Genomic DNA, 12633 nt, shown 5'->3' on the forward strand with positions numbered 1-12633 from the left:
ATCCTCACCAGAATCTGACTGCCTTGACTGGACTGAAGGAGTTGCAGCAGGCAAAGGAAGTTAGGGGTTTGTGTAAGATTTTGGCTCTCCATTTTCTGCCATGTGCTTTCTCTTGCTCTTAAAAAAAATTAAGGAAATTTTCCCAGTGAAGAATAAGAAGCTACAGATATTAGATGCCCTCCAGCTTTCTTTCAGACACCAAAAAATACATTTCAGAGTGGTTGCCAGCTGCTTGAGCTATGGTTTAAGTGGTCCTGTCAAAGGCTACAGTTGCAAATGGCTTCCTAAGCCATTCAGTGAGCCAAGCTCTTGCATAGCTCTTGCTCCAAGTACAGTAACCACTGGATGCAGACTGGGCTATACATATGCACTAATCAGGCTACAGATTGTGGAAGACTCAGGTGCCATACCAGCTTCACAGACTAGATTATACAGCAGCAGTGAAAAATTGTAGTGATCCTTAGTAGCACGCAGTACAATTAACTCTTTGTCTAGTTCAATGACCATACCTGCTTGGGAAAGAAGACAGGGATATGAACACTGCCAGGAAACCTTACAAAGCAAAGCTTTGTCTTAACATGCTGCATCTAATTCAAGGTGAGAAAGTGGCAAGAGTCTCTGAACGTGTAGATCAGCTTCCAAATGACTGTGGTTTTCCCTGGGACACAGATCAATGGCAGCCAGTGGCAGACAGCTCCACTCTATAAAAGTCAGTGATCCTTGGACACTTCTCGGATCTCACACCAAGATGCTGTTTAACATGGCTCTGCATGAACTTGCATCTCCCTTCACTGCTGTCTGCAGCTCATGCCTTTGGCAACACTTACCATGTTAGTATTGCATGAGTATGTGAAGAAACAGTCTTCACCTTTAGCACTGAGGATAAGCAGTAGCAGAGAGGGCTGGATCTTGTCTCCCACACCTGAAACATCCAGCATTTACCACTTTTCAAAGTACATCAAATATATGGTTTGGCAAATATTAATGGTGATTACACTGATGGGTATACATCTAATACTCTGTTTTCATCATTTCACAGGCAACATAAAGAAGAGGGGAAGGTGTCCTATGTGTTTTCCTATTTGCTTTATGAATTGGTGATTCATTTTCATGAGTGGCAAAATGAAAGAAGGGGGAAAAAAAAGAAAATAAAAAGGTCATATTTAAGCTTCTGAGTGGTGCTCAAAGTGGATGAATGATGGGGTTGAAATTTTTTTTTAAAGTTCATTTAAAATGCTTTTCAAAGACCCAGCTGTGTTTCTACTGAAGTTGAAGTGATGAAGAGTTAAGCAACATCAAGTTTCTAAGGTGGAAAGAGCAACTGGATATTATCATCACCACTGAAGGTGACCAGTAATCACCAGAATATTGACAGTGTAAGATTCCATCATCAATTCATCAAAGAGTAGACTGGAAGCTGCTGCACCTGCAACATCTGAAGTACTGACAGATCGAATCTAATTGTTTCATGTGCAGTGGTAACTATGATCAAATTCAGTTTGATGATTTAGGACTTCCAGAGCTCAATGTTATAGATGCCACCTGTATGTCTAGATTGATTTGAAGCATTAGGGTCAGAAACATATATAAGAATGATCAACCTTACAAAACAGATATTGTAGGATCATCCATAAGGATAGTGGCTCTTTTCTTGATGCTAATCACCACATCACTTAAGGGAGAGAAATGTATTTTCTACCATTCTCTTGTTACAGAATCTTGCAAAAAGATTATGAGGGGAAAAAAAAAGCAGTAAAGATAAGAATGGAATTAAAGATAGGATTAAGGATTTTTCTGACATCACAGAAATCCAAATGTGTACAAATAGCTTCAAATTATTGCACAATAATCCTCAAAGTGGAAATCTTCAAACTCTTCAAACTGTTACTCTGTTTCAAATCAGAACTTTAAATTCATGTATCTGGATTGGGATTTAGTTTCTCACTTGGAGGTGGCAGCACAAAGGTACAAGCATCACTTTTGACAATGAAATCACTACTGTGTGGCCTTCTTTTACAGTAATGAATGCCTGGGCAATGACAGACAGTAACATATTTCCAAGTGTTATCATGTGTCTGTGCTGCTGGTCTCAGTTATATGTGGGCCAAATACTGGTGCTGCTGACTGCCATTGCAAACCCCTCTTGTCTTTTATTTCAGCTCTGTGAACATGCAGAGCACAGAGACAATTGTCAGGACTAGCACTCTGAATTCCTATCCAGAGACAGTCTGGAGACAAAAAAAAAAAAAAAAAAAGGAAAATCTAGGACTATATGATATGCCACAAATTGGGAAGGGAGGTCTCTACTTCATGGATAGTTCAAGGTTAGTTCAAAAACCTCCTTCAAGTCTCTTCTGCTAGGAAGCACTGACAATACTGACCCAAGGATCTACGCAAACTAGAATCTCTTCACTAACCTCTCAAAAACTGTTACTTGATTTTTAAAAATACCCCAGTTCAAACCCACAATCTTTATGTTCTTTCCAGCAAATTATACTCTGCTAAAGTTTCAGTGCCTGCAGAATCTTGATAGTAGAGATGAAGGGTGGATGAATTAAAGAAATAAGGAAGAAAAGAAGGTTTGATTTGTTGTTTCTGTTAATCAAAGGAGAGCAGGGAACCAGACATGCTGCATGAAGGAAATAGTGTAAGAGTTCAAGATGGAAAAGTTCTATGGAAAATGTAACTAGAAAGTGGCATTTTTCTTAACTATCTGCATAGTTCTTTCTAGCCAAATTCTAGCCAGAGTCATGGAAAATATCTCATTTACACTCCCTTCTTTCTGCTGCCTGAATGGGAGGTAGTTTGAGCCCAACCTTGTGTGACGTTTGCATCAGGCTGCGGCACTGCAGCTATGCAGATCTATGGTGAGCCCTTGTCTCTGCTTCCCTTAAACAAGCTTTGGATGACAAACACCCCTTTAGGGATATATTTTGCAGCTCCACTTCATTGTGACACAATCTGAGAATGTGCTAAATATTACACAGACAGCTGAATGTTACAGGACCCTGTCTGGAGTGATAAAATCTTGTTGGGTACACTGCTGTTCTTCTTGAGTTAGTGGGATATGTGATATGTGTCTTTATAATGTACAGATTGTAAATTGTCATACAGTGCTTTGGTTGCCTTTACACATATTTTTGTTAATAAAAGTCAGTATTCTCTTTTACAGTAGCTTGTTGTACCTGTTGAAAATTATTTTGATTTTTCTCTTGGAAACACTATGAAATCACTGCTGGCTTCTGAGCAAGACATGCTCAGGGCTTTGCATTGCAGGTTAATGGAGAGTACTGTGTTTAAGGCAGACAGGCTGGTCCTGCTAGCACTTTACCAGTTCAGTGGTTTGGAAATGAAGAAATAATTCTAACAGACCATGGGATCTTGCAATGCCAACTGACAGACTGTAAGTATGGAATCCAAAGATACAAAAGTGCTAACTAAAGCCACTAACAGCAAAAGGGTTATTTCATCCTTCTGCACTTTTTGACGTTAGAAGTTCTAAAATTAATCAAGCTTCATAGTCTGGATATTCTTGTGGCATAAAGCTCATCCAAAAGGTTTTTGTCAAACGAGAGCTTTGTGTATAGAGGACCGACTTCACTGGCCACCCTAAAAAAGTGTGCTCAAAAAATCTTTCAGGACGAGAAAAATGCTCCTCTCTTTATGCCCATGCTTTTTGTTGTGAAAGCAGCCTTGTTAAAATGCTAAGGCTTGTGTTATGCTCATAACAGAATCCCAGCACACTCCCCAATCTTTAAACGTATGAAGCTGAGCTGTTTTGAGAAATCAGAAAGCTTGATCTAAGGTTGAGAATCTTCAGTTACTTACCTCATGGTATTTGTATTGATTGTTCTGTGCATTGTGTGGCATAAACCCACTGCAGGGAAACGATTACAAACTAGCAGATACTATAATAAGTACCTACAATGACCAACTCAACCATGTTCTTAAAATGGCACATACGTGGAAAAAATGCGTGTAACCCACTTCTCTGAACAGAAATTTCCAATTATATAGTCAGCAGGAATGATACCTTCAGGACCAAAATTCAGCCTTTCTTGTGTTAGTACCAAATGGGCATTCTGAACACAAGCTTAAGAAGTTTTCAAACTTACCTTTCTTTATCTAAGTGCCAAAATAGAGATTTAGTTCCTTAAATTATCTTTATATGTTGGAATATTGTTCCCTAAGTGACCGTCCCTGAATTGCAAGCCAGAGATTGTATGGCACAAAGCACTGCTCAGGGGTTTAAGGCCCCAGACTCTGTCTGATGGAACCTACCTTGGAGAAAAGCTACTTAATTCAGTGACAGTGCTTCAGCTCTTGCAGGTGCAGCTCAAAATTACATTTAGAGCACAGAATTTTAAAGCCAGGGAGCTAATTTCTACTACAATAGGAGTAATAAAATACCATTTGAGTGCAACACACTGAGAGTATCAGAAAAAAAAGATTTTGATGTGCAAGTTTCTTTCTCTTTGTTTCGAGGGAGATCTAATCTGTCACCCCCTTGTTTCCTCATACAGGCTGTTAAAAGACTCATGACATGAGCAGTCTAGATCCAAAAGCCAAGCTGGGAGCAGATGATAGATACACAGACTGCTGAGGACAGACATAGTGCAAAGTTCAGGACAAATGTTTTCAGTTCTGCTTAATCTGAAATGTTCTCAGTACACCAACTTGGTTTAACAACTGCACAGACATGAGAATTAGACTTTTCTAAAAAAAAAAAAGAGAGTAAGACAAAACCAATACAATACTTGCTCTCAGTAACATGTGAGTTTTTCCCTCCACCATGGTGTGCAGTTCCTGCTGCTTCAGTTAGAGTCTGATTTTTTGTTCATGAGAACTACTTCCTACATGCTGGCTACCTCAACAATATGGAAATATTTGTGGGTACCTAGAGGAAAATTGGCATTTCCTGGAAAGCATATTTTGGTAATTTTCTCTTCAAACTAAAAAAGAAAACCTCCAACACATGACTGCTTAATTTTTTCATGGAAAAGGTCAGTCTTTATTATATTGCTTTCACATCTGTACATACGAACATGAGCTTAAACAATCTGCAAAGTACCTTGTGTTAAGTAATGAATCCACCTGACATATAAAATTAACTCTCTGATCTATTTCAAAATTCACAATTAAAATAAAATATCTTACTAGCACAGTTCTTGCTGTAATGCTGCCCTGAACAGAACCTCTTTGCAGTCACTCGTGTGTATTTTCCCCTGAGACAACACTGCCTTTGAACTACTGGCTGGTAGAGTTTTCAATGTGTGATTGTAAAACTTGCTTAAGCAGTATGTAGTGCATGTCCATTTGGGTGCCACGGTATTTATTCAAAAATTTATCAAATCTGGGTAACATCTTGATTTTATGTTATAACAGAATATAGCTTATATTACTTGTTCATACAGTTCATCCCCGACTTAATTACCTATGGAAGCCCAGTGCGTGAATCACTGCAGTTAGTGCACACTCAAGAGGCAATGACCGTGGAGAAATCACAACAAGGTCTGATGACAACTGTTCTTGTTGTCCTCTTGTCCTTTTCATCTCTACATTTCAGAGTATAGTTTCTTTCCACGACTTGATCCATTACCCTGGTCATAATCCATTTCATGTGTTTAAGGAATCTGTTTAAAAGAAAACACATAAATACAGAATATGAACTGAGAAGTCACTGTGAATGGTAGATATAGCACCATGCCATTGACTTAAACCCTATTGTGACTATGGACAATTCTTCTTTGAGAAGACCTGAACCTTTCAGAGAAATCAGGGAGATTGTTAGTACTCCGTATCATAGATCAAATTCTAGGCTGACTTAAAAACAGCACAGCAAAACGTATTGGGCTGCCAAAGCAAAGTATAAAGCTGTCTAATGGAAGTTTCACACATTGCTGTGGACTGTTAGTCCAAGACTGTAATTTGTAGTGGCAGATATTAAATGGGGTGTGCATGATACAACTGACCAGGATATTCAATCTTGCCTTTCTATTCAGATGATTAAAAATCTGTCCTTCAAATTTCATGTGAACCTATTTTTTAAGAGAAAACTCCAGAAAACAAGGGAAAATCAAAAGGTAGCAAATATTTTAGCATCTCAGATCTATAGTCTTCCAATAGCTTAAAATGGTACTGTAAATATTTAACAGTATGGCCCTTACAGCATAACTTCAGCATTAAAAGAAGAAACTCAGTCAGGATATTTTTGCTAATTCTACCTATGAAGTTATTGCTCTTCACAACTCAGGCTGGACGAAAGAAAACATGGTGACTCTGCTTGGCATCCTGACATTGCTTTCTGCCTCCTGACTTTCTGCCAGAGTGTGTTCTCATACCTCACAGGCTATTTAGGCTCTACTTTGAGCAAGTCTTGGGTGTTTCTTTCTGGCCCTTCAAAGGGTATATAGCCTCTAGTCTATTAACTGAACTGGGGCTTTACCCAGCAACAGGTCATTGGGTGTACATCATCATTTTCCATTATACTGCTATTTTCCATATATGGCTGCTATTAGTCTTTACCCTTTTTATCACATATATTGGAAATGTGTTTATGCCCTCAGCATCATTCAAACTATTCAGCTATTTTTGCCCAAGTTTGTGGCCAAAGTACTAAAACTCAGCTGGGAAAAGAAAGACAGTTCAACAATTTCCCTGAAGAAATGGAAAAATGCAGCCACTTCTGTGTTCCCACTTTGGAACAGCTGTATTCCATATAAACTAGAATCATTATTAATGAACAAATGCAAAGAGTTGGGCTATCCAAGTATACAAACTAAATGTCTCTAAACAAATTAGTCTTTTCTTCTGATTTCAGGTTGCCAGTTACTAGCTGAGCTACAGTGTCACTTTGACCCCACTCCAGGGGAAACAAACATGGAAAAATTAAATTGGATTGGTTTCTTAATTCCTATTGACAGCTTAACACTGATAATTGGCTATTGCCACCTATGGAAGCAAGTTAATTACAGTAAGCTCCATTTTTGTAGGAAGTTCCACACAAAAGATATTAAAAAAAAAAATTCTTTAAAATCACTTGTGACTGGGGCATTCAACACATTAAATACTCAGGCCTGAACTATTTCTATCCTAAACTGAATGTCTCTTTATCTTCTATGCCTCATTTTAATTCATTTTATTAACAGTAGCTCTTGGAAAACTATTTAAAAAACCTGCCTCCCCTCTTTGCATTGTATAAATGAATGCATTTGGAAGAAAATCACTTCAGACTGTCCATGGCTGTAGCTAATGAGTCTTTATGGACACTGATTTTGTCTTCCTTCTATTTCAGATGGAATTCCTGTTAGGAAGAGAGTACAAAAGTCTCTTTAAAGCAGAGCTGCCGGGTGAGTTTGATCACTCAACTTCTATTCATTTTAGTAACATCTAAGAAATCAAACCACAGTTCTAAAAATCACAGCTATTGCTCTTAATCCTGTTGTTGCTATAACTCACAGAAAAACAGCTAACAGATCTGTATCACACAGTCAGTGAGCCACTTTTTTTTCACATGGAGATTTCTACCAGTAAGGGAAGAGCATAGTGAAAAATGCAATGTAAAATAAGTATTGCATCACTGTCTTTATTATTTTTAAGATTCAGAGTCTGAAAAGAAAGAAGTGATGAGGTGGATTCTGACATATTTATGTGTATCCTGACATTGCTAGTAGTAACATTCTGTGGCATCTGTTATAAAGATGGAACAGAGGCACAAGAGAGTTAAGCTCACAGAAGACATCAGGGGCAGACATGGGAAGGTGTCCAGCACTGAGCCTGCATTTCTAATTGGCATTATTTTGATGAGCTACTGAGTAAAGCTGTTTCTTTGATTCAGGATTTAGATGCTGGCATTCAGCAGAAGTGCTGAGTCACAAGGTTTTGAGTGCTGGATTCTGCTCACTGAAGACATTCATCACAGTTCACCTTGACGAAAAAATACAGGTAATGCTTGTACTGTATGATTAAACACATCCAGTTTTTCCTATTCCATTTTCATTATTGATTACTTTTGCTTATTTTCTTTCTGATTACTTTGTGATGAGTCACATCTAATTTTACGAAAGTACAAGAACAGTTTTATCACCTTATTCCAGGGGACTTCAAATATATTAAAGAACATGGCACACTCACACTAAAACAGCTGATGATACAAGCAAGCACAATTCTGTTCAGTTTACACAGATGGTTTTCTTCATCTGAATAGGATAAGAAGCTTATTTCAGCTGCTCAGTTGTCCATGTTCAGTCTCTGCCACCAATTATGCTCAGAAACCTGGACATAATTTTGCTCCTATTGATTTTTTTCAAGTAAGGGTTTCGCTGCAAGAGAGAACAGAGCTCCTCTGATCCACATGTTCTTTTATTCTTACATCTAAATTAGCCTTTCCACATTCTGCAGAATCGCCTCTTGGGATTTCTCCCCTTTTGTTTTCCTCTCATGCATGCCACTCACCTCCTGGGTACAAGGCATCACTTTCTAAACTCAAGGAGCACACTGCAAAATTTCATTCAGCTAAGCCTAATCATAGCATTTTAGTTGCTCTCAGTAATCACTGGTGAGTCACATGAACACTCCTCTTACACATAATGCAAAGATTATGTCCATGTATTTTTCATCTCTGTGGGTACAACTGAGACCTCTTCTTCCTGCAGTGTCTTGTGAATCCTCAGCACTTCTGGGTGGTGGGCAGCCTTCCTAGGCCTTTAGAGAGTATGGGTTAACACTCACACAAAGCTTGGGTCACTGCAGGCTAGCCACCAAAAGAATTTAAATCTTCCTTTTTAGTGCCTTCTGCTCCCAAAGCAGAAAACACAGCTCCAAATTAGGTCCCTCTTCTGCCTGTCTTGCTAGGGAACTGGTGAGGAGGAATGGCACAGAACAGTGAAGAAACCTATAAGCAGGATATTGACACAAATTCCTTTTCCTGGCAACACAGAGTCTTTGCCTGGTGGCTAAATAATTCCACAATTTGTATCCTGGTTGCTGCACGTATAAATATAATTAAATACACAAATAAGGGATTTGTGATTTCATTCTCAGTGGAAATGGCCATCTAACATGACAGCTTACAGTGAAAGGGTGAAGGCTGGAGCTGGTAACTGCAGAGCTCCATTAGCTCAAAGTGGATATAGACTGAGACATACTTGTGAGCTCTGCAACCTCTTGCATTTTGGTTTCTGCAGATAAAGGTGACATGGTTTTACAGTTAAAATACTAAGAACCGTACAGAGCTGTTTATCCTCTTAATATGAGGTAAAAATTTAAGAAGCCCATTTATCTACACTGAACAGAACTGTGCTCAGATCCCATACTCTATCAATCTAGGTGTTCAGGAAAATTATTTGTTGTTCTCTTTATGTATTCCTACATGCAACTCACTATGACAAATCTTAGTCAGCAAAAAAATTATCATAAAAAATAATTTATTTCCTAAATTACATGGTGCTGGAGTTAGATTTGGGGTTTGGGGAAAGCTGTTTCAGGGAGAAAATGGCTAGGGCTTTTTGCACCAAAGATTTTTGCTTAAATCTTCGTTAGTTTTTACGAACTTCTTTCCTGGAATATAGGAAAGCACATGTGTTATTTGCCCAGCTGAAAATGGATTAGAATGCAGCCAGAAAAGTACCCAATACTCTTTTGTGGGGAGTTTAGTTCTGCTCCAGAACTTCTGTTCTAGCAGAAGTGATTCTAATCCAGCTGCTTGACCACCAAATGCTGGCATGGACACTTTCATTTGCAGTAACTATATGCGAGTGAGATTTCTTCAGTAGCAAAGATCTGTTCTCTCCATCATCCCACACACTTGTCATGCTCCCATGTGCCTTTGGCCAAGCTTTGTTCAGCTGTGTTATTGCAATCGATGTTGCTCCAACACCAAAAAATTCCATTTTTTCCTTCTAAACTATTGACCCTAATCGCTACTATTGCTTCATATGGAATCTGAATAGAAATATCTAGGAGATATTTTTAACTTGTATCAGGGCCAGCACTACAGGAGAGGTTTGTTTGCTTTTTATTTCTTTCCAATTAGAAGATTGATTAAAATCACTCGATGTTAAATAGTATTTGTATAGTATGTTCTCCAAGATTATGTTTGTAACCTTACAACAAAATTCCCTATCTCCATAACTTCAAATAGAAAATGAAAAGGCATCCTGAACAAGATTTCAGATTTACAGACTGTATTTTGCTTAAATAATCTGTTACTGGCAGATTTGCTAACACATTTTAATTTAAACTGTGTTTTCATTAACACATATTTGGCACAGAAACTCTCAGCTAGAGACAGTGATCTTCTTCCCAATTGCATTTCACTGTTTGAAAATGATAAATCCTTACGCAAGTTTTGGTATCACTCAAAACTACAACTAGAAATTGATCAAGCAAAGCCTCATGTTATGATTAACATGAGGAGAATGGTAAACTGGTTAACTTTCTGATTACCCAAGAGAGATGTGTCAAAGGGTTTCTGATTAAGATGCATTTCTGGCTCGAATTTTAGTATTTATTAGCCTGGATGTTCATTTAAATTTAGAGCTGCTTTCAAGACCGAATTAGCAAAGTTGTTGAGCAGCTGTAAACACAACACCCAGTATAACTACTGCAGTGGCTCAGAATTATGAAAATTAGTCGTTATGGAAGGCGTTCTCATTGCTGCGCAGCGGAGGTCACAGAACGGGGCCCTACCACCCCTGGGCTCTGCGCAGTGGTACCGGGCGGGAAAAAGCCGCGGGCGGCCGGGGTGCGCCCAGCGTCTGTGGGCAGACCGGCGCCCGCTTCTGCCCGCAACGCTCGCCCATGCTGGAAGCTGCGGCAGTGTATGTCCCCGGCGCTCACGTCCCGGGGAGGGCTGTCCCGACACCGACACCGTCCCCGCGGTAGAGCGGGCCGGCTGGGCGGTCGCGCCGGGGCACGGCAGGCCCGCAACGGGAGGACAGACGAGCGGAACGGCGGCGGCAGCGTCCTACGGACCGCTGCCCAGGCCGAGTCTGAGGCCATAACTTACTTCCCTGGCGAGCCCTCTGCGTGTCCGCGGGCGGCAGCGGGTCCCGGGGCCCCCAGCTCGCCCCTGCGCCGGAGGAAGGGGGCGCATTTGGAAAGGAAGATGCTGCGCAGAAGCGGCCGAGATGCAGCGAGGGCATCCCGAGGCCGCGGCGTTCCCTGAGCTACGGCCATGCCGGGACAACCCGTCCCCAGTGTCAGCCCACAGTCGCTTCGTAGCGCCCTGGGGCGTCACTCCAAGTACCCATCAAAGACATCCACTTCACTGTCCGTCTCGTAGAGCACAGAGCCAGGGTCGGAAAGCACTCCCAGATCCACCAGAGCCTGGTCCATATCCTCGGGCAGGAAAACGATGCCTACATTGAGAACGATGTACTCCATCAGGAAGGCATAGTACAGGATCAGCACGTTGACAAAGAACAAGCCCACGTAAAACATATAGGGCAGCACCAGCAGCGCATGGAAGGCCCAGGACTCCAGCGAATCCAGACGTGCCGAGACCGCGGCGGGCATGCAGCCGTGCGGGGCCGCGGCGGTGGCAGCGGGCACTGACCTGACCGGCCGGTGCAAGGGGGGCGGACGGCAGCGGCGGAGGCCAACGCGATGTCGGCAGCGGGAAGTGCAGGACCGCACTCCGCAGCCCCGCTGGCAGGAGAGGGCAAAGCTCTAGAGCCAGATCCCGACCCTGGGAACAGGCGAGCCCCGCAGGGGCGCGGGGTTAGCACCTCTGCAGAACGGCAGAGTCGGTCGCTTCCTTCACCGCAGGCGAAGGCGCCCGGCAAGGGCTTCAGCGGCTCTGCCGCAGCCCCGCCGCTGGCAGGAGGTTCCGCAGAGGCATCTCCAGTCCGGTTGCTGCAGTCCGGTCGAGGCTCCCCTCCTCCCGCCCGCAAACTTTGCGGAAGGAGCTCGCAGGCGTGTTGTGGCGGTCGGCAAGAAGCACTTGCCGCCGTCACTGAGTCCGGCACCCCGGCGTGCGCCGCAGAACTCTCTCCCGCCCCGCCCCGCCGCCTGCCCCCTCCGAACGCCGCGGCTGTTTACCGGCGCAGCGGCCCCGCATACCGCCGCCTGCGGCGCTGCTGCTCGGCCTGGGGTGGCCGTGACTCACGGACGCCGGCACCTCCGCCGCCGTCTTGCCTGTCAGCCGGGTTCTGCTCCGCCTGCCTGCCAGCGGCCCGCATCCGACTCGAAGGGACAGGAGGCGCCTTGCGGTGCCCAAGCAGCTCAGCACCCCCGCAACAGCCGGGCGGGCACCGTGGGCGGGTTTTGTCCGATACCTTAGCCCTGGGAGTGGTTTCCCGTGCCCCTCTTGTGTAACAGGGCTCTTCTGGAGTAGCCGGGCAGGCCCTGGGGCCCTTCTGATTTCGGTGGAGCCATTTATTCGCTGATCAAAGTTTTACCTATATCAAAATATAACGAAAGGCGTGATTTTTAAGTTGGGTTGTTTTGGGGCGGAGGGGTGAAGGAGGGGGGGCCGGGTTTTTTACTTTGGTTTGGTTGGTTTTTTTACACTGGCTGGCAAATCTGTCAATTTTTACTTTAATTATCTGGTTAAAGCAAAAAACCCCAACAAAACCCAAGAAACTTAAAACCATCCCAAGACAGACATTAATGCTCTTGTTCTCTTGGTTC

General features: G+C 42.5%; 1 protein-coding gene across 1 annotated transcript; it reads right to left on the reverse strand.

Annotated features, from left to right (window-relative positions):
- Positions 1–11235: 11235 nt before the first annotated feature.
- Positions 11236–11517, reverse strand: DEXI (Dexi homolog). Its single transcript, XM_054391339.1, has one exon. It carries the CDS (start codon positions 11515–11517, stop codon positions 11236–11238), a length of 282 nt encoding a protein of 93 aa, XP_054247314.1.
- Positions 11518–12633: the final 1116 nt, after the last annotated feature.

Source organism: Indicator indicator, chromosome 22, assembly GCF_027791375.1.
Source record: "Indicator indicator isolate 239-I01 chromosome 22, UM_Iind_1.1, whole genome shotgun sequence".
NCBI lineage: Eukaryota > Metazoa > Chordata > Aves > Piciformes > Indicatoridae > Indicator > Indicator indicator.